Consider the following 21,762-nt stretch of genomic DNA (forward strand, 5'->3'; position numbering starts at 1 on the left):
TTTTTTTTTTTTTTTTTTTTTAAAGCCAGTTCAGATGATCGTGTCGCCAGCCCCTTCCTTTATTCCCTTCACACTGGCGCACACACAAAAAGCCGTGCACAGCCTTTATGGGCAAAGCAACCCCCACTCCCCACACTTCCCCTTCGAGCCGGAGCGGTGCGGGGCTCGGCAGCCTCCATGATGCAGCTGCCGAACCCAGCCGCCTGCATTTGGTTTTGTGTGGCCTTCGGTGTGGCCCGCGTCCTACCCGTCGCCTCGCTCCCCACCTCCTCAGGTGGGGCCGCGATAACTCTTCCCCTTGGAAATGGTTGGCAGTGCCTTCGCCCGGCCTCGGCGCGGACACGCCGGCGTGCGATCGGCTCCGTGGTGTGTTTATATAATGGCCTTTGTGCACGTACGTGGGTATTTTACATTATATAAAAGGGGATTGGTGCAAAATGGTGCGTGTGTGTGGACCGGCACGGGCGGCTGCATAGTATTTTTCCTTTTCTTCTTCTTTTCGAGGCTGTGTAGTATGTTGTAGGTGTCTGGGTGATGTGGGTATTAACGTATGCAAACGCTCATGCGGAGCACACGCTTGCTTTAAGGTTGTATGCGTGTTAATCCCGTGTGGAAAACTAAATGGTTTAACTAAATGATTGCCCTGCAGCCCCTGGGAGCGCTGCCTTGGCTGGAGAGCGCAGGAGGAAGGGTGGCAGCGCAGGGGGGTTAAAGTCTGCTGGGGGGTGGATTGCTGAAATTTCCGCATCCATAAATAATAGCTAGAGTGATACCCTTTTAAAATATTTGAACGCGAGTCCTCGGTGCAAAAGCCCCATTCTTCTCTTTGCAGTCGTAGACCTGAAGGTGAGGTAAGGGCAGGAGCTGTAGGGGTGTGCGTGTGGAGCGGGAGGGAGGCGGCCAGTGAACGTGGCGGATGTTGGAACTCCTGCAGCAGTTGTTGCTGGGGGCGTCCGGCCCCCTCACTGCGAATCCCCGCTGTCCCTATCTGGCCATCAAATCCCCGCTGTCCCTATCAGGCCATCATCGCCGCCCAGGTTCTCCAGGCGCACTTGTGTGCATGCTGGGGGGGAGATAAGGCAGGGTGACAGCTGTGTGACTGTGATTTTTCACTCCATTATCCTGCTTCCCGCTTCCACCCCCTCACCCTGGAGCGTTTTTTTTTTTTTAGATTCCCCTCTGGAGCCTGTTGCTCAATCAGCTAGGAGGGCTGCTGCCCTGCTGTGCGAGAAACCCTTCTTAACCCAGCCGTCCCAGAAGGGTGGGACCACGTTTAGGCTTGGGACTGTGGCATTGCGGACTGGCGTCACCGTGCCCCGGTGCGATGGGACCCCGCTGGGACCTGTTGCCAGCCCCATTTTGGGTTGGAAGCGCTCCGGGTGGCCACAAAGGACAGAGGCCGGAGAGGTGTCTTCATGGTGGTGGCGTGATGGGTTCCTGGGGACGCAGACCTTTGATCCCTCGTTGGCGTAGGAGGCTGAGCACCTCGGCTGTGTGTTAACGCGGTTATACGGAACAGCAGGCAGCGGATACAGATCATGCCTGCTTGCTGCGCCCTCGCCCAGGTACGCCTGCCGCCTGGTTCGCTTCCCAAGGCTCTGCCTACATTCCTCGGAGTAAGAAAGTCAGAAATAGCCACAGGGTTTTGTAGTCTTCAGACGCGCAGAAACCCGCATGCATAAGTAAATACTAGGTGAGGGGACTCCACCTCCCAGTGTTTTTTGTGTGTGGTTTCTGGTGGCAGAGCTCTGCTTTCAGGGTTCACAATGTCCCCTGAATGCCTTGATAGGATTATTTCCCCGGGCGGACGTCCCTGCAGCTCGGCCGTGCCTCTTTCTGTAATCCCATCTCCTGGGGCAGGAGGAGCAGCTCCGGGTTTATGGTGTGCCCAGAATCCCACAGCTGGGATTATTTTATTTTATTTTATTTTGGTGCGTGCGTCTCGCAGAGCCATCCCTTCCTCCCTCCTCTCCCTCGGTGATGCTTCCTTCCCAGCGGGCTGCAGCGAGGGAAAGTTCCTCTCACCTACTTGTGAAAACATGAATCATTCCTCACCTTTCCTGTCCCCAACAGACTCTGTGTCTGCGTTTTGTACGCTAATAACGTGGCATTGCATAAATCAGGAGTGTGGCGAATTCCTCTAAAAGGAGCCGTGCTCGCTGTCTCGGGAAGAGCCGCGGTTCCTAGGGCAAGCTGGTGGCTGTGAAAGGGGTGAAGGAAACGGGGCGGCTCATGGGGGAGCTGCTGGAGCAGAGGTGTTCGCTGCAGGTTGAGGTTGGATGGGGAGCAAGCTCCATGGCTGTGGGCCTTCTACCTTAGTGGGTTTTCTCTGGAAGGTGAGTAGGCTGAGCCTGGGGAAGGCAGCCGGGTACAGCAGGTCAAAGGGTTAGCTAATCCCCTCGGGCACAAGGATGGGGGAAGGCCCCGGCTGCTAAAAACAAGCAGTTGGCTCACCTGGGGGGGTAGCACAGGCGGGGAGGCTCAGCCAGCTGCGATCCCATCAGCAGAGGTGTGAGGAGATAAGCAAATGGTGGTGTTCCTCCTCAGCACGCCTCTCCACCGCCCGGCTCTGCGCGACGTCTCCTCCCTGTCCCCCGTGCCAGCCCCAGCCCAGGGGCGGCGGAGGTGCTTGCTCCTGGCAGTCTGTCTGTCTGTCTGCCTCTTGCAGCCCCTGGTTACACTGCTGCTCTGCCACTGTGGTGCTGGTGCGGTGTTGGGCCAGCGGGAGCTCCTTGTCATGGGACAGACTACCCTTTCTGGTGTTTCTGGTGCTGGAACTGACCTGGTGCTGGTTATTTTAGGTGGCTGTGAAGGGAGAGGGTGCTGCTCCTCGTGGTGTGAAGTGGTCGCCCTCTGGCACCTTTTTAAAGAGATTTCCTGCCCCAAGTCTGAACAAAATGGTGGGAAATGAGGTTCAATCTTTCTGTGTTCCCATGATGTTCTTGAAAGGGTCAAGTTCCTGCAGCATTTCTAGCTCCTGCTGTTCCTGGACATGCAGGCGATCAGGACAGTGGCTGTGTAAGGTCAAACATTTCAAGATGTAAAAGCTGTACCCAGCTTCTGGAGCGAGTACTGGGCGAAACGACGAGGCCTATTCCGTAGCCTTCCATGGGTACCAATTCAGTTCCAGGTTCTGCTCTGACTGTGTTTTCTGCCCTTCTCTCCGCAGCACGCCTGAACCATGGAGCTTCGAGTGGGGAACAAATACCGGCTGGGCAGAAAGATCGGCAGCGGTTCGTTCGGAGACATTTATCTAGGTGAGTGCGAGTCTCTGTCCTTCCACCTGCAAGGTTGTTTTCTCTCGGTTGCATCACTGTTTTTGTTTTGTTTGCCTGTTAATATTTTCAGGTGCCATGTGAGGTTGGAGGTGGTGGAGAAAGCGGGGGGGGAAGTAAGCTTCAAGGAATGCTTCCAGTTACTGCTGGTCCTCTGATGGCACAGAGGGTGGGATAAACTCCACTGTGCCTCACAGGTACTGGAGACAAGAGTGGTGTTTGATCACTGATCTAGGTTTGGAGTACTGAGGGTGTATTTGTCATACACCCTACTCCAACTCTCACGCCTCCTTTTCCTGAGCTTGGGTGTGTGGGTATAAACTCTGTCAGTGGGTGGTGGAAAGGGAGGAGGTGGCCTTTCCTTCGGTGTAAGACGAGTAAAGCGATGGGAAGGTTGATAGTGGAAGAGATGGTCCAGCAGCTGCGAGAGAGGCCTGAGACGAGGAGGTGTAAAACAGGTCGGAGAGGCTGGCCTGGTTGAAGTCCTGGGACCCAGATCTGATAGGTCTGCAATGGGTGGGGTGGGATTTAGAGTTACCATCTGGAGTGACCTGAGCTGGGAGCTGTGTGGGGTCAGTAGACAGAGCCTGTGAAACTCTGGGGTTTCCTGTTACCCCAGCACTTGGGGAGAAGCTCCTCTGAGCCAGCACGTTGACGTGTAGATGCGTTCCCTGATGCTTTGCCCGCTGATGATGCTATTGGCTCAAACCATGTGGGGCTGGAGTGGCGAGACTATCCAGTAGCCCAATAGAGCCTTTTGCTGGCTTCACCTCTTGTCCAGTTCCCACCATTACCTTGTAAGCTGCAGTCCTGCAGGCCAGCAGAATGATTGCCCTCTCTTCCTGGTGTTTGCACCCTTTGGGTACTTACAGATGGTTATCATATGCTCCTTGGCTGTTTGCTCAGCTGAGTCCTGTGTTGCTTCCCACTACATCCACTGCTCCTCACTGTTGCTGCTCTTTCAGTTTTCCCCAGTTTAGCCATCTGCTGAGCAGCTTGGAGCCTCCACAGCGTTTTAGGTGTGGCGCTGGGCTGAGGAGGGCCACCCTTCGGTGATCTGTAACGCGATGCCTCTGCATAGACTGCTTTGGGTCTCCTTGGCTTCCCCCATCACCAGCGCTGTATCACGTTGCAGAGCTGGCCTGAACGCCCTGTCAGCTGTATTGTGCGAGGTCTCTTCCAGGTTCTGCAACATCTCCGTCCCTCCCCGAGTTCCCTTCAGAGAATGCCTCTAGTTCAGGTTACTTCTCCCTGTTTTGTAAATCACCTTCTGTTTTCTACCTCTGCCTTTTATCTCCAGTTCTCTTTTGCTTTATTATTCTCTCTTGATTGGTGTTGGCAGCTCCCCTTGATTAAGTATCCTGTGGGAATCATCAGTAAGAGGCTTTGTTGCCACCTTTATCCAGAGCACGAAGAAAGGTGATAAATAATGGATAAGGGATCCCAATTCCACCGTGTGGTGCCTTTGCTGCAGCCTGCTCCTCTGTGGCCCTTCAGCCAGTGTCTCAGGTGCCTGTGGAATGCCCAGGTGCTAGGGATCAAGGGGGGATGATTTCTTAGACCAAACACGGCCTTTTCCACTCCTGCTAGGGCTTGAAGCCTCCCACGCCCCCTCTAAGGCAGTGGAAGATGTAGGATCTTGCAAAACATCTGGGATACATGTGGAGAAAAGAGGGAGGTACTGACTGGAAAGGCCTGATGCTGTATTTCTGCATTATAGAGCTGGTTATAGATGTGCACGAAGGGGGCATGGAAAAGTGGCTCAGGTGAAGGGGTTGGCCTGTAGCCGAACAACGCGAGGGGCAGGGGAAGCTCCAGTGCCCTGGTGTGGCAAGCACAGGATGGCTGGGTTCAGCCGAGTCGCTCGAACGCAGTATCAAAGCCCTTGTGATGTTCACTGAGGTGCAAGCCAGCCTGTTTTGAAGCGGTGATAGCGAGACTTGTTGGAGCCGGGGTGACTCCCCAGCCTGGAGGGATCAGGCTCGCAGTCTATGGCGGTGTGTCTGGAGGACGCTGAGCCTCCCGCTGGCCTCTCGCCGCCTGCTCTGCAGACAGGCAGGCTGACTCGTGGGGATCTCTCCAGCACCACATCCACCTCCCAGTTCTCTCTTGATAATGGTGCGGAGCTGGAGCAGAGAGAGAGGAGCTTTGCCTGTGTCTGAAGGCGAGCACGAGCTGTGCGGTGTTTTCCTGGCCTCCCTCTTTTGGGGTGCTGGGGCCTCAGGAACCGACCGGTGCTGCGTGCTCTGCTCCTTGGGATTTGTTTCTGGGTTTCCTTTCAGAAGGAAACTTGAATTTCCACACGGGCACACACAAAGGGGGGACTGTTGTGAATCTTAGGCTGGGGCTCAAACAATAATGTCTTCCTTTCGTGCTCCACCTCGACTGGTGTGTGCGTGCCGAGGGGGTTCCCCCTGTGTTGGTGAGGGGATGGGGACTGGATGGGGCGGCCTGCAGGCCTTGGCTAGGCTGGTTGCCTCCAGAAAGGCTCAACCACAGGAACAAAACCCATCTCGGAGGAGAGCCGCTTTGTCAGGGCGGCACTGCTGGACTCGTACAGATGGCCGGGGCTGGGGTCCACCCGGGGAGCCCTTGGGGTGAGCGCTGGGGGCGAGGAAGGAGGGAGCGTGCTGCAGACAAAGCATGCCGGGACACGGCTCTGCCTTTGGACAGTTCCTGGTTGCAAGCTCCTCCTCGCTGGGAGGGGAGCTCGTTTCCTTTGTTTCCTGGCCTGTTAACTCTCTCTCGCCCTCTCTGACTTCTCCCATCTGCTCGCAGCCCTCTTTTCTTCCTTCTCAGAGCTGGCCAGAGGGGAGCGGGGCGGTGGGGAGAGCGGGGAAGGCTCCCGTTGTCTCTCCCGGTGCGGGAGGAGGGTGGCGTTTGCCGCATCAGCCGTGCGGCGAGGCCTCTCTTAAAACCAGATCCTGTTCAGCAGGTGACATCCTCTGTCCCCGGGGCCCCATTTCAAACAGCTCGTGATGAATGAGTCGCGTTTGTGCAGCCCCCACAGCGGAGCGAGACCGGGGGCGGATGTTAGGAATTATCCCCGATCCTACATACGTCTCTCGACTGGCTGAAGCTAGGCGGGCTCTGCCGCGTTCGTCTGAAACGTGGGGTTTTTCAGGCTGGGGAAGGAGCGAGGAACTGTTGCTTTTGTGTTTGCGCCTTTAAAAAAAGATGGTGGTTAAAGCGTGGAACAAAGGATCAGAGAGGATTCCCTCCGGGTTCCTGGTAGTCGCTGTCTGAGTAGATCTCTACCCCCAAAAAATAAATGATAGAGGGAGCAACCTGAAGATATGAGGGGCGGGGGGCTGGCTGAAGGTCTGTGACCCCCTCAGCAAAGAAAAGCCCCTTATCAGACCTGATTCATCCTACTTTTGCTGTCCCAGGCCACCGGGGATTGTGCTTCCTCTAGGAGACTGACACCTGTGTCTGGGCTATCGAGAGCATGGGGCTGAAGGCCACGTTGATCGTTTGAATGCCACCCTCACGTTTTGCAGGATCTAAGCTTTGATAATGTTTGATACCCCCCTCCCACACACGCACCTGCACCCTTCCCTGTTCCCACTTTACGTGCTCACCCGTGACACCCCCCACCTGCACGCGGCCTTGTCAGTGGATCCATTGTCATCTTCCTAAGCACACATGGTGATGCGGAGATGAGAACGCGTTTGTCTTTCCACTCTTCAGCTTTGGGGGTAAGGTTCGTTGAAAATGCTAATGCTGCCAGAAGTCAACAAGTCATCGTTTCTCGTGTGTCAGCAGATGGACTGGGGAGGGAAAAACCCCCCAGGGGATGCACAAGGGAGCTGCTGCGGAGGATTTGGAGGAAAATTTTCACAAAGGCAGGGGATGGAGAGAAGGGAAGGAAATGCTCTCATCTTTCTGGGTGTCCTGGGTGTTTACTTGCTGAATGTGGCCCTGTGGTTGAACACCCATTTAGAAGGTTCATAACTAATCGAGGACCACATCCTTACTGTGATCTGAGCACCTGCTCTTCTTTCCCTGATCTTTGTAAGATGGGTCCTGTGGTGGAGTGCAGGGAAATAACAGGCTTGGTTGGCTGGCCAGCAGGTTTTTAAGTGGAAAATAGCAATCTTTTTTTTCAAAAGTCACCCTTGGAAAAATAGCTCTAACTATTGGGGTGGCTTTTCCCCCTTCCCTTCTACTGGCTCTTGAGTAAAAACCCTTATTAAATTCATTCCATTGCTCCTCCTTCCCCTCCCTCAGAGCACCCTAAATAATTCCTCTCCTCCTTGGTGTTTACAGCCTTCAAATATTTGCAGACTGTTGTCATGTCCCATTCTTCTTCCCCACCCTTCTTAGTTGTATCTCTTGTCTATGTTACATATTTAGCTCTTTTAATCTTTCTTAGTAAATCAATCCCTCTAGGCCCTGATCGTTTTTGTTGCTCTCTTTCAAATTCCTAGCAGCTTGTCTGTCTCGACCTGACACTGTAGTATCTAGATGACGTCTTCTTGCTTGCAGGGAGCTCTTGGCTAACTCTGTGTACAAGCAGTGCCTGAACCCTTCAGCAGGAGGTGGATCTCGTTTAGGATCCAGTGGGAGAAGGGATTTAGTTGCATGAACTGTTCCTTCTTTGCCTTTGGTCCCTGGTTCTGGAGGAAGTGTGTGAAAGAGGATGGATAGAGAGATCTATCTGCAGCTGTCTTTGTGGACTTCTTTGTTAAGACTTTCAGAGCCTTAACACGGAGCGGGAGGCCTGAATTAACCATGCCTACCAAAGCTTGCTGTGGCTTTTCTACAAAACATCATCTCTGACTCCAGCTCACGTTCCCCGTGCGTGTTCTGGAGCAGCTACTTTCGGAGAGTTCACAAGCAGCTGGTAATCAGAGCTGCCCTCTCTCTCTGAGTTGTGTTCGAGTGCAACTTTTAATAGTCCCCGATATGAGGAAGGGCTTGTTTGTGTGCGAGGCAGGCGCGGGAAGGGGGAGAGAGAAGCGAGTCTTGAGTGTCATTCCCGTGACCTGTGGCAGATCTTCATTCTTTCCATTTTAGGATGATGTGAAACATCTGGAATCCTCCCTGCTAATACTAGAGAAGGATCAGCCTGTTCCTCCTTCGGCAGTGCGCTTTGGGACTAAAGTGCTGGCTTTCGTGGCTGGCAGCTCGCTTCTTTTTAGAAGGAAGCACGCGGGGAGGTGCTTTTGTGTCATCACAAACCATCTAGCAATACCTTCAACAAAAGGCGTCTGAGTAGCTTAATTCAGTTCTGGACTCAGTTTGTTTCTTCACGCTTCTAATTCTGGATGCAGCAAATGCTTTTGTGTTGGCAAGAGATAAAGGTATTATTAAAGCCCTCAGGAGAGGGAGAAGCTGGAGGTTTGGGAATTGTCTGTATCAAGCAGGTCAGGGCTGTAGAGAAACCAGAGGTAGCAGGGAATGTTAGCAACGTCTCCTCCTGAACCCATTGGTACCTGAGGTAACCAGTGATTTTTCTAGGGAAGATGTACTCCATATCCCTGCTGGGGGCTGGCTTGGGTTTAGGGGGCTGAGCGTATGCTCAGGGACAGCTGAAACTTCTACTCAGTTTTGTTTCTGCTGATGCAGGCTGTCCTCTCAAAGTCTGGCACTTGTTGAGATAACGAGGCGGTTTACGTCTCGTAGAACTGTTATTCTAGCCCAGCTGCAGGGTCAGAGCTGGCTTACTAGTCATGTGCCTTCCTCTGGACATGGCTCTGCAAATGGCAGTGCTGGAAATGTGGTAGGAAGTGGCTGAATCTCGTTTGTGTCGCAGAGAAAAAAAAATCAGGGCGAATCTTAAGGTTTGGGCATCTGTAAGGGCCTTGTTAAAATGGTTAACTTCGCTGGAAGCCTGTTTGGTCTTCATTTTACCCTTCTCTCTGTGCAGGAGCCAATATTGCAACTGGTGAAGAAGTGGCCATCAAACTGGAATGTGTCAAAACCAAGCATCCCCAGCTCCACATCGAAAGCAAGTTCTACAAGATGATGCAAGGAGGAGGTGAGCTGGGGAGGAAAGGATGGGGCTGGGGGAGCGGTTGAGGGAGGAAATGATTCTGGAGGGCCTCAGAAAGAAAAGATTTGGTATTGTATAGAACCCTCTCAGTGGGGAATGCAGCAGTTTTCCTCTGTTCTGTGGGCTTAATCTTTCTGTTTCCCCAGTGGGGATCCCCTCGATTAAGTGGTGTGGAGCAGAGGGGGACTATAACGTGATGGTGATGGAGCTCTTGGGACCGAGCCTGGAAGATCTCTTCAACTTCTGTTCCCGCAAATTTAGTCTCAAGACAGTTCTGCTCCTAGCAGACCAGATGGTGAGTTTCCTCTGAAGCACTTGTGCCTACTCTCCTTTTCCATGCCTCTTTTATATTTTTTCCCCATCCACTGTGCTCAAGAAATGCTATACCCCAGGCTTTTGCATTTAGCGGCAAGTGGCTGCCAGGTCTTTCTTTCTCGATGAAGCTGGAGGCCTGGAACCTAGGCACTGCTGACTCTTTCTAATCCCTGTCTGTCCTTCCTTCCTCTTTTGCTCACCCTGTGTTAGTGTTGCATGCGTAGATACTTTTACTGGCACGATAAACAACTGGTATTGCTACCCACCTTGAGTAAACTGCGCCTGCCCTGGGCTTAGGATCCTTACCTGTTCTGGACCCTCTCCTTTCCCAGCCTGGCTTAGTTTGAAAGCTGACTGGTGTCAGCCCTGAAACTCAAAGTTTTAGTCCATGCAAAGACTCCAATTCCTTCCTTGTGGTGCTATCAGTGACCTCCCCAGGCTGAGTACTGTGCTGGTGTGCAGGGTCAAATTCCATCTCCAGATCCTACTGCTCCCAGAGGGTAGGAAAGGTTGTCTTTTCCTTGGCTGCCATCTCTGATATTCTCTGCAAAGGGTCCCTTTTCCTGCTTTGACTGGGTATGGTATCTTTATAATGGATGTGGCTATGATGAGCTTTCTTTTCACTTCTCACTTTTTTTAATGTATTTTTTATTTTTTTCCCTTCCAGATTAGCCGTATTGAGTACATTCATTCCAAGAACTTCATCCACCGGGACGTGAAGCCAGACAACTTCCTTATGGGGCTTGGCAAAAAAGGCAACTTAGTATACATCATTGATTTTGGCTTGGCCAAGAAGTACCGAGACGCCCGGACCCACCAGCACATCCCTTACCGGGAAAACAAGAACCTGACCGGCACGGCCCGTTACGCCTCTATCAACACCCACCTGGGAATCGGTGAGCCTGCTGTTGCTCCTTGGTGGGGCTTTCCACGGGACACAGCGTGTCTGGTGCCGGGGGCAGCAGATGTTCTCCTGAAGGTTGCAAAGCCACCTCCAGGGTTTGAGTCGCTCACAGCTGGGTCCTGTGCCTGGCTCTGCTGCTGGCCTGCGTGCAGGTGGGCAAATAATGGTTATGCCTGTGTTACCTCTCCTGCCTTCTGCATCCCTCTGAGCTCCGAAAAGCAGAAATTGTCTGCTGGTATGTGTTTGTGCGCTGCTCAGTACAGCAGGGCCCTATTTCAGGCAGTGAGGCTGTGACCCTCTTGTATTTACTGTTTCTGACTCTGCCTTGTGCCGTTTTTGCGGGCTGGTAGCTGTATAAGGAGGCATTGGCAGGCACTAAGCCTGTAGGGATACGTGTAACTGAAAAACCTCTCTCGTTGACTCCTTAGTGCCTGCATCAGGGATGAGTTTGTAGCTGTCAGAGCTGGAGGATGCAGGCCCACCACAGTGTGGTGATACTCCTGTTAGCCACCACTGAGGATGGGGACAGCAACGTGCTGGAAATGCAGAAGAAGCTGAAATGAGGGGAGGTTTCCTACTGCACCAATATCCAGGTTTTGTGATAATGAGGGTTGGCTTTCACAGACCTTTAAAATGTGTGGGTGTCTTGACAACACTATCCCGTTCACCTCTGAGAGAGAATACGAGGCAGCTCTAGGGAGACAGGGCTCTGCTCGGAGCACTTAAGGCTACTGCAGTGGTGATAAAGCTCGGCTGGGAAAGAGTGCTGGATGTTCAGCTGGGTCTTACACTGGTGACAAGCTTTGTAGGTACACTGCACAGGGTAATCCACAGGGCACTTAAACCTCCTGAAGTCACCCAAGCTCTTGTCCTGGGAGTGAGCCCCGATGCATAACACCTGGTGGCTGTGAGGAACAGAGGTGGAAACCTCTTGCATTTTTTTCCTCCCATTCCCTGACTGGACTCTTCTTTCTGTGTGACCTCTCTGTCCCCACCGTGAGAGTTCTGTATTTACCACAGGGTTTGTTCTGAACAGGCTGACTTGGTTCTGCTACTGCCCGGCACATCTGAGCAGCAGAAACACCGAAACTGCCTTGCCGGCAGATTCAGGAACGCAGCTCAGTTTGCATTTGGGAGATCTTCTTAAGCGTATGATCTGGGAATTTGAAAACCACAGCAGAGATTTCAGATATTTTACACTAACAGCTTCCACAAGATTTCATGCCCTAATATTCCTCAGGAAAGCTTTCGCTTCTCCCCTCTTGCAGATGATTTCTCAAAAGTCTAGAGTCAACGCTTGACCTGCGGAAAAAGCAGTTTCTCCCTGTCCTCCTTGCTTCCTACTGTATAGTCGTAGACCGAAACTACTTTATTTATATTAGAATAGTGGACTGTGACCTCCCGACTTCTTTCGTGTCGTAAAAATAGTTCTTGTGGTGCTCCCTGGGTTGGTCTTCTGTATTTTGGCTTGACCTGCTTATATATAACTGGCTCGCCATTGAATTCTCGGTCAAGATTTCCACAGCCATGGTAACTGCCCCAAGGAGACGTGCACAAAATAATTCTTACTGCTATGTCTGTCGATTCTTCTGCGTGTGCCTGCCCTGTCTGAACTGAGCGTGAGAGGCTAGATGTCTGGGTGTGGGTGTGGGTTGTTTGTTCTTGAACGACTTTATTATTCACCCGACCCCTAACTTAGCCCTTCACTACTGGTGCTTGGCTCGTGGGTCAGGATGAACAAACATCTGAGCGCTAATCCAAGGGCAAATTGCATGTGCCGTCAATCTGAGCGCAACAGTCACTTGCTCTCTTTGTGCCCTTTGCTTCTGAAATGCTGGGTGTGAGTTACTCAGTGCAGCAGGTCTCGGGCACGGTATCTCCACGCTGCAGATACGTCACCTCTCTGTGATTCGGGGGAGCTGACCTGCCTGGAGGAGAGGGGCTGGGGGTGGCAGGGTGGCAGCTGGAGTTCCTCTTTCTCAAGACCTTAGCACAGGGTAAATGGCAGACGTGTTTGTGAGTTAGCAGCATTGCCATGGGAACAGTCACTCTGAATTTTTTGACTTTTCAGATACTAAATTCTCTGTCTTAATGCTGCATTAATGCAGTTTGGGGAGAGGGAAGGAACCAGGTGCTGGGGTATTTGTGTGACGGGAATAGCAAATGAATAAATGCCTTTATCTGAATGTGCAAGCTAAGGGTTGGGCATTCCGATGTCTGGAGGAAACACATTCTTTTCCCAGTGACCGGGGGAAAAAGTAGGAGGCGAGATCTGGGAGGGCTTCCACAGCTGGAGACTTGCCGTTGGGGGAGGCAGTGGACTGTGCAGGCTTTGGTTCACGCATTCCAGTCAATTTTCACATGCTCTGGGGATGAGAGTCCCCTGCGCCCTCCAGAGCTTGCGAAGTCTGAAATAGATGCCCAGGGGTGCCCAGGAGACAGTGGTGGGGGAAGCCTGGTGGGCTCTGTCTGGATAACAGGAGGCTGGAGGCGGGGGACAGTTCCTCCCCAAACTCGTCTTGAGGATGGCACCGGCGTAGGCTGTGCTGATCATAAAGGTCTTCTGCTGATTGCGCTTTCTGCCACCCATTTCAGATCTCTGTGCACTTTTAAAGGCTGTCATCGCACGGCAGGGAGAGAAAGGGGAAGCGTAGTCCCAGAATGTGCAGAGTCAGGTCTGAGTGCGTAATCAGGAAAGCATTGCTTGGGTAAGACTGCTCGTAGCCTGGCTGGCTCTAGCGAAGAGAGCTGTTTTTTATTTAGGGAGTCCAGCATGGGGCCAGCAACGCTTGGGGTGGGAGGGAAGCACCATGCTGGGGGACCAGGAGGTGCCTCGAGCAGCACAGAAACTAGTTTTGGCATGAACCTGGCATCCAAGGCAAACAGTCCTCATTCTCTTGTCTCTGCCCAAGCGTGTCTCCACCAGGTAACTCACCTTCCTGCTACTCACCCCTGACTCAGCTCCCTCCAACGACCCTGTGGTACAAAAGGAGCTACGGCGTGGGCTGGGATCTCCCTGGGAGTGGGAAGAAACTGGCACTGCATCTCCGCGCCGCTCCTAAGCACGGGGGAGATCGCTTGCAGAGTGGGTTGGATTTGAGAGGCCGTGCCGGGCTGTGTGGGAAGGCAACCTCATGTTTTGTGCTGGAAGGGGTTTTGTGTGAGGAGCAGCGGCTTGTAGAAGTAGCAGTTCCCCGTCTGTTGTACGAGAGCTGAGAAGCTGAACTAAAATGGAGAGAGGAAGTGTGATGTGGCGTTGCAGGTTGGGCACAGGTCACGACTGTAATCCTGCTTCTGAACTGGCTCGCTTTGCGCACGCGTTCACGTCACTCGTGTTCCGTTTTCTCTTCTCAATTCGTAGAGTGAGATTTTGGCCTGCTTCTTAGAGATACTTTGAGAGTTACTCAACGATTGTCAAGCTTCTAAAATTGAAAAATAGTGATGTTCAATAACACTTCCCTGGTTCACAGAGGTCAAGTTTTTTCTTAACTCCAATTAATTACTCCATTTTGGCTGTCTAATGTTACCTACAATTCTGTGGCTGTTGGTACACAAGGACAAGGGAAAAAAAAATACAAAAAAAAACCCTGGAGGTAGCTTAAGAATGTGTGACTCTGAAAATTAAATAGAGAAATGGGATTTAGGAACTGTTTTCTTCTTCACCATCACCCGACGTTTAATCAAGGATCTTGCAGTTGAGACTAGAGGTGAAAGAAACCTACAGTGTTCTGAGGTCTGTACGGGTATAATTAAGGTAGCTTGACAGCCACGACCCATCATGTCGGTGCTCCGGGCTCCTCACAGATTTGAATCTTGCTGAAATTGTTTAAGTGGGCTACAATGACCAGATGTACCTGAGAAATCCCACTTCAGGGATACCACACAACAAGGCATTTATTGTTGTGCATTTTGGTAATTGGATAACCTCCTTACAGTTACATTTCCTCTATCGTGCTGCTCGTTAAGGCACTGGGTGCGTGTCCGGTGTACTTGTGAGCCACCCAGTTTGGTTTTGTGACGCAGCTCCTTGCCTCCAGTAAGTCCTTGCAGCATCCCCCACTGAACCGGGTCTTCTTAACCCTCTGCCCAGTAGGTTTCTCTGGTTCCTGCCCTGCCTATCCCTACTCTAAGGGCTACCCCCGCGCTCCAGACAGGGAATCAACAATTACAGGCTGTTAGAGCTCACTATGGTTAAGTTGAGGGCTGGCAAATTGCAGAATCTGGGTTGCCCTCATCACCTGTGCTTTCAGGCCCTGGATGTGCATTCTGGCTCCGTTTCCACAGGCTCCCCGTCTCAGTCAGGATGTAGGTTGTTATCAAATACGGCGTAGTTCAATTTACTTGATATGTGAGGTGTGTGTAATCGCAGTCCTCAGAGAGTGTATGCAACCCAGCCTTCAGCCAAATGCAAAACGGTGCCTTTCTCCTCCCTGCTTCCCCCATAGCATCTGAGCCTGTGACAGCCAGCCCTGTAGTTATCTTTGGCAGCAGCCTGATGAGATTAGGAAGCATTAGCCCCTCTAAAGTGGGCAACTTGCGGTGGTGCAGTTATTCCTGCATGCTCAAAGTCAGACAGTCTGGGGATCAGTGGGGCTTCTTTCTCCTCCACTTGGGCCATAATGTTTTTATGCCATTTCATGTGCTTTGATCCTCCTTTTCTTCTGCAAACACAGTATTTTTACTTATTTTCTTCCCCTTCCCCTAATACATTTTAACTTGCCAAGCACGCTAATGGTCCTCAAAAGCACAAGGAGTGATGCAGGAGGAAGAAAGGCCCGCAGCGTGTGCGGGTACATCTGGTCATCGGGGTCTGCGACCTGCTACAGCCTTTAGGCAGTGGCTCGGGTAGGCTGGCAGAGTGAGGGGTGCCTGCAACGCTGCACTGGCCTTCAGATGGGGCAGGTGGCAGCGTGTAGCTGACACGGAACCCACAGACTGCTATGAAGTCTGCAGCAACTTCCAGGACACGGCGCTGAATCCAGCAAGACATGCTGTAGTAGTAGGTGAATGTCCTAGATCAACCTCTTTAGCGTTTCTTCTTCCCCTGTGTTCTCCATCAAGCCATATTTTGCATCTTATCTACTTAAGTTCTTCTCCCGAAGATGCAAAATACTTCCTCCAAAGTGTTTTGTATTTGGGAGGGAAGTAGGGCAGCAGGGGCAAGAGCTTCTTGGGAAGATATGTAGATGAATTTGTGCTTACGCTGGGGGAGCTGAGGGAAGTTACACAAGTTAACCTGTCCAAGTTGCTGAGCTTCTGCGTCAATAGCATCTTGAGCAAACCAGTGGCTTAAAATGGCTTGGCCATGCCGGAGAAAAAGTTCAGTGTGAAATATTTTAGCTTGGGAAACCAAGTTTTGTGGTTTATAAATACATATCTAAAAGCGGGCCTTTATAATGACATCTTAAGGGCAGGCTTTGCCCTGAGTAGAGTTGTCAGCGGTGCCAGTTACACAGTCATTCCCATGTGGAAGGGAAGCTTTTTGTTCAAAGTATGCCTTTTTTTTCCTCCACCTCTTGAAAAATGCCACCAGTCCTTCTTTGCGCAGTGTTACCTGACAATATTACCTGTTGGGCTTCTCTAAAGTATGAGCACAGTTGTTTATCTCGAGAAGGGGTCACTAGTTCCTTGTTTTTGCTCTGTTTAAAGAGTATCAGCAGATCAGCTGGAAGCTGTGTCTGAAAGGGTGGTTTGAGGCTTACTTCTGTGAGCTTTGTCTTTCCGTGACAGTCTCTGCCATGACTAATCCCTGGGTTAGGTATTGTCCTGGGTGGAGGAGTGTAAGTGCCCTTCCTCTGTGACGGGGAAGAGGAAGCAGGCAGAGTCGCTGCAGCACTTCTTGATGTTGGATTCTCGGGTGAATTAAGGCTTCTCCAAGGGAGGAAGGAGGTAGTCAGAGTAATTACCCGTTTATGAGTGGATTGTGCTGTGTGGGGAGAGGAGTGCTGTAGCTGCAGTATGAACACCCCTGTAGGAATTTGTACTGGAATTTCTTCTGCGAGTTTGTCTATTCCTACAGACCCAACAAAGAAGAGAGAGATGATGTTTCTTGGGTTTTGTGTTCACCTCCAAACCTGTGTGATTGCAAAAGCAGTTCTAGTTGCCGCTCACTCCTTGCCCCGTGTAACTTCTTCCCACAGAACAAAGCCGTCGTGATGACCTGGAGAGCCTGGGCTACGTGCTCATGTATTTCAACCTGGGCTCGCTGCCCTGGCAGGGCCTCAAGGCTGCCACCAAGCGCCAAAAGTACGAGAGGATCAGCGAGAAAAAGATGTCAACGCCCATTGAGGTGCTCTGCAAAGGGTACCCTTGTAAGTGCTCTGATCTCGATGGCTGTCTTGTCTAGTGCATGGCTTGCTCTTCTGCTGGAACTCCCTGGAGTCTTGGGTACTGAAGGGCACGGCCCGGTAAGCCCAGACCCAGATGTGCTGCTGACACCAGTGAAGAGAAGGAAAAGAGGCTCATGATGATACAGTTCTGGCTCAGAAGTGAGAAACTTAGGAGTTTTAGTGGACAGATGAGCCTTGTTTTAATAAGAGCATGAGGGTGCCGGGAAGGATCTTTGAGAACCTCAGAAACAATCTGGAAAGGGGATGGGCAGTGAGGTGAGGAGGTGTGCAGGTGATGCCGAGTTATTCTGGATAAATGGGGATTAGGGCTGACCATGATGAGTCCCAGAAATAACCAGGCAGCGGAGTGGCAAACACCATCCTTTGTAGACAAACGTGGAGTCATGTATGTGGGGGGAGAGTAGAAGTCCTCATGGCACGTATAAAGCAGTGGGCTCTGAGGTGACAGGTGCCGCTCGGCAGGGAGCTGTTTCAGCTACAATAAATGGTTCTGTGAAAGCATCAGCTTCGTGCTGACTGGCTACTGAGGAAAGTCAGTCAGGTGTTGGGAATTACTAGAAAAGAAAAAGGCACAAACAATACATATAAACCCGTGGCCCACTCACACAGTATGTGCCTTGTGCGGCTCTGGTCCTTCCTTTTACTTCAGAAAGGGTGCGGTAGAACTGGAAAAGGCCCAGGAGAGGACCAAAAGTGTGATCAGCGGTGAGGTGACTTCCATACACACAGCTGGAATCTGGAAAGGAGATGGTTAGAGGGGAGATGATAGTCTGCACTCTTGCCTCCAGAAGTTTGGATGGGAGCAGACTTCTGTTCCAGTGCAAGGACCGAGGCCACCAAATAAATCTGGCTCCTTCAAAACAAAATGATACAATTCTTCACACAGCCAGTAGTAGACCTGTGGAACTCCTTTCTTTCCAGAAGATGTAGCTGTCTACTTCTGGCCACTGGACTAAGGAGGACCTCTGGTCTGAGCCGAGTACAGCTCCACTTGCACAAATTATGTCCCTGCCACACTCTGAACTGTGTTGGTCATCTTTACACCACCTAGGCCTGGGTACCTCTCATTCAGCAGACACAGTGACTTGCTGCCTCTTGCTTGAAGAAGCAGCCAGAAGAGAGGGATGCGTGAGCATTTCCTCCGGTAAAAATATGGATGGGATCTTCTCTGTGGCCAGAGCACTGCAGCCCTCAGGCTCTGTCTTCCTCCTTTACCAGCTGTGTGTTTGCAGTGTCCTGGTCCAGCACGCTGCTGCTGAAAGGCTGTGGTAGATCCCCAGTGGGGCTGGGGGAACAAACGGTGTCTAACAAGCAACTGTTCTCTGCTCTCTTCAGCTGAGTTCTCGACATACCTCAACTTCTGCCGCTCGCTGAGGTTTGATGACAAACCCGACTACTCGTACCTGCGGCAGCTCTTCCGCAACCTCTTCCACCGCCAGGGCTTCTCCTACGACTACGTCTTTGACTGGAACATGCTTAAATTTGTGAGTGTGTGTGTGGGGGGGGAAAGGACTGGAGGAGGGTGGGTTGATCAGTGGCATGGAGATGGGGGAAGAAAGTCAGAAACTGCCTGTCATTTTTACTTAAACTTAGTGAACAGCTTAAGAAAGGGGACCAGGTAGCACAAAAAGAGGTAGCGCTGTTCTGTGGTGCGGGGTGGTACAGCTACCGTTCTGTCAGTGTGTCTGATGCAGCATGTATATCAGTAGATCGATCTCACGCTGCATGGAGGTAGAAGTAACCGTTCAGGAGAGAACTGCAGCTGGAGATGGGACAGAAGCAGGTTGCAGTAACAGCTATAGTACCATGTGCTTTCTTCCCCATTTCTCCATGGAAGAGAATGAAGCCCCTCAGGGCGGACTTGGAAGGTGGTGGGGGGAGCTTGTTTTGGGGATGTAGCTCTCCTTTCTTGTGGTCAAGTACCCTGAATCTTCAGTCTGCTGCTACTGTCTCCCTTGCCTGACTGCCACATTTTGGGTTTTCTCTCTCTGCCCCAGGGAGCAGCCCGAAACCCTGAAGACATGGATCGGGAGCGGCGAGAGCATGAGCGAGAAGAGAGGATGGGGCAGCTCCGGGGGTCAGCCACGCGAGCGCTGGCGCCTGGTCCACCCGCTGGAGCCACTGCCAACCGTCTTCGCAACGTCACAGAGCCCATGGCCTCCACCCCCACCTCCCGAATCCAGCAGTCTGGTGAGTGGGATGGGGCAGCTGTCCCCATTTATCGACTGGACGCTGGAACCAGGCTGACGTTGTCGCCTCACATTTCTCTGCCCCAACAGGAAACACGTCCCCCAGAGCAATCTCCAGAGTGGACAGGGAGCGGAAGGTCAGCATGAGGTTACACCGAGGAGCTCCTGCCAACGTCTCCTCATCCGACCTCACAGGGCGGCAAGAAGTGTCACGGATTTCAGCATCACAGGTGAGCCCCTGCTGTGATGTTCGTGGCCTTGGCCTGGATGTTCCACAAAGACAGAGGGCCCTGCAGGTGATTTTTGCTCGACTTGCTGGAGCTGACGTGAGCGCAACACCTCAAGCTTTTGCAGCACGCTGAGGGGAGTGGTGCCAGGTTATGGCTTCAGTCTTCAGTTGAGCATTTTCTGCAGGCCGTGCTCAGTATGGTGTTAGCTCTGCTTTGCTCAGAGTGAGCCTTCACCTGGTTGTCTTCCAGACCACAGTGGTTTGGAGAAATGGAACAGTAAACCCTTGGGAGGGATAATATCCTGAGAGAAAAGTGCAGGCTCTCTGTTTTTGTGTCCTTTCTGCCTTTTTCTTGCTCCATCCCTTACATATTATTTCTCTTCTTTTGTAGACAAGTGTGCCATTTGATCACCTTGGGAAGTGAGGAGCAATTGCCACTGGACCAGTGTTTGCTTAGGTAAGCCTGTCCTCATGCCTGGGATCCTACAAGGAGGGAATTGCTGGCACTAGGGATTAGGTTAAAGCCTTGAATTTACTGTGGGGGACCATTTCCTTTCCCCTTTACCTTACCGTAATTTAATGAATTAAATTAAAATGAGATGTTTTTTTGGCTTCAGAAGGAAGTGTAAGGTTTGCTGCCAAAGCCTCAGGGATGAATTATCTTGGGCGTAAAAGTAGCTTCCATTTCTCCTGGAGGGTAGGGAGGGTGGCGAAGGTGCTGGGCTGGGGAGCCATTTTGTTAGTTCCTAATGAATGCTTTTCTGGCAGTGTGATGGTGGTGGGGAGGGGGGTGCTGAGCATGCATTAAAGTGTGAAACTTTGCACAGCAAGGTAGCATCTCTTCTGACTGGACAAGGTAACTCTGAGGGGTGGCAGGACTGTAGAAGATGGTTTGTTATGCTCCAGTTGGTATTGGAATTGCTGGGAAGAGCCTTTTCTCCTAACTTTCCTAACTTTTTGTCTTCCTTTTTCTCTCCTTTTTTTTTTTTTTTAATCTCTCTAGTGTCTTCACTGTATTTTTCTTTTAAAAAACAAAAAATCCAAAAAAAAAAAAAACAAAAGTAAAAAAAAAAAAAAAAAAAACCCAAAAAAAAAAAACACAAGAACGATTTTTTTTCTTTTTGCCAACAACGAGGAGTCAAGCTATGCCCCCGTGCTGGCGCGAGCCGCTTCCGAGAGGGCCGCCTGCGTCCCCCAGTGCGAGCACCTCCGAGGAGCTGACGACGCGGGAGCCGTGCAGAAACACCTCCGCTGCCCCCCCGGGCCCTACCGTTGCCTACCCTGTACCCTCTCCTGATTATCTGCTCCTGGTTTTCTTTTCTTTTTCCCCCCTTCCCTTTGGGTATCTTCTGCTCTATTTTTTTTAATCATTTTCAAGTCGTATGGTTTCTAGCCATATACGTTTTAACTTTGCTCTCCTTTTTCTCCGAGGGCAGGGGGCGGGGGGCTTTGTTTGCTCTTTCTGTTTTGTTCTCTTCAGGCGCCTGGTGGGCTGGGAGGGAACCAGATTCCAGCCACGCTGGATGGCAGAAGTCTGATTTTTTATTATTATAACAGAATTTATTTTCTCAAGCATTAATTTTAAGCTGTGAGGGGAATTGCGGCAACGGGCCTCATCGCTGACTCGGGCTTCCTTTCCTTGGGTGGCTTCTCTGCGTCTTTTTGGGCTGTTGGGAAGCGCCAGCCTTCCCTGCCCTGAGCGGTCCTCACGCGCCGAGGGGTCTCGGTGTAGGGGCCCCCGGCCACATCGAGGATGGGGAGGCAGGAGCTGGCGTACCGGGAGGTGAGAACCCACCTCCCATCCTGCAGCGGGGTCTGTCTTTATTTTTTTTTCGTCTGGCTGTGCGTGTTTTTCTATTTTTTTTTTTTTTTTTGTATTTTAATTAAAACTTGTTTTAATTCCCGCGGAGAGAGCGTGGGACTCGAGGAGAAGAGAGGGGTACGCAGAAACTGGAGAGCGTGGTGTTCGTTGGGAGCGGGGCCTCTTGCTCTCTCCTTCCCTCTTGCAACCCCAAGTAAGATCCACCGTACGTGCACAACCCCTTCCTGCCCTCTCCCCCTTCCTTCCCTCTTCCCCCCCCCCCACTTTAGTTGTTTTTAAATTTAATTTAGGAATCCTCCAGCTGCCTGGTGGCACGCTTGGGGCTTTGAAACACAAGGATCACCACTGCGACCTAAGGCCTGTAGCAGACACACTGTCACTGTAGTGTGGAGCCGATGGGTTGTTGGCAGGGCGGGGAGGGTGGGGTTAGTCTTTTTGTTTGTTTGTTTTTATCCTTTATTTATCACACTTTTTTTTTTCCTCCCTTTTTTTTTTTTTCTAAATTTTTTACCCCCCTTACTGTCTCTCTTCTCTTTTTTTTTTTTAATTAAAGAGCAAAACTTTTTATTACTTTGTAATTTAAAAAAACAAACAAAAAAAAAAACCTGAAGAACTTTGGGGGGGATTTTGTACTTTTTTCCTGTGTAAATATTGGACTTTTTTGAGCTTTATCGTGGTTG

The 21,762-nt window shown here is 51.4% G+C and overlaps 1 protein-coding gene across 2 annotated transcripts in view; it reads left to right on the forward strand.

Moving 5' to 3' along the window:
• CSNK1E (casein kinase 1 epsilon) overlaps positions 1-20,301 on the forward strand; it is a 21,280-nt gene extending 979 nt beyond the window's left edge. Inside the window, exons 2-11 of one of the 2 annotated variants that reach the window (XM_035339329.1) lie at positions 3,170-3,257; positions 9,148-9,258; positions 9,420-9,568; positions 10,256-10,484; positions 16,633-16,803; positions 18,178-18,326; positions 18,840-19,032; positions 19,122-19,261; positions 19,652-19,717; positions 20,264-20,301. In XM_035339329.1, the coding sequence (XP_035195220.1) occupies positions 3,182-3,257; positions 9,148-9,258; positions 9,420-9,568; positions 10,256-10,484; positions 16,633-16,803; positions 18,178-18,326; positions 18,840-19,032; positions 19,122-19,261; positions 19,652-19,684 (1,251 nt within the window). In that variant the 5' untranslated portion in view covers positions 3,170-3,181 and the 3' untranslated portion in view covers positions 19,685-19,717; positions 20,264-20,301. Of the gene's footprint in view, positions 1-3,169; positions 3,258-9,147; positions 9,259-9,419; positions 9,569-10,255; positions 10,485-16,632; positions 16,804-18,177; positions 18,327-18,839; positions 19,033-19,121; positions 19,362-19,408; positions 19,588-19,651; positions 19,718-20,263 lie in introns of those variants that run through there. The other variant, XM_035339321.1, reaches the window with a different exon arrangement.
• The last annotated feature ends 1,461 nt before the right edge of the window (positions 20,302-21,762 follow it).

Source organism: Oxyura jamaicensis, chromosome 1 (genome assembly GCF_011077185.1).
Source record: "Oxyura jamaicensis isolate SHBP4307 breed ruddy duck chromosome 1, BPBGC_Ojam_1.0, whole genome shotgun sequence".
Lineage (NCBI taxonomy): Eukaryota > Metazoa > Chordata > Aves > Anseriformes > Anatidae > Oxyura > Oxyura jamaicensis.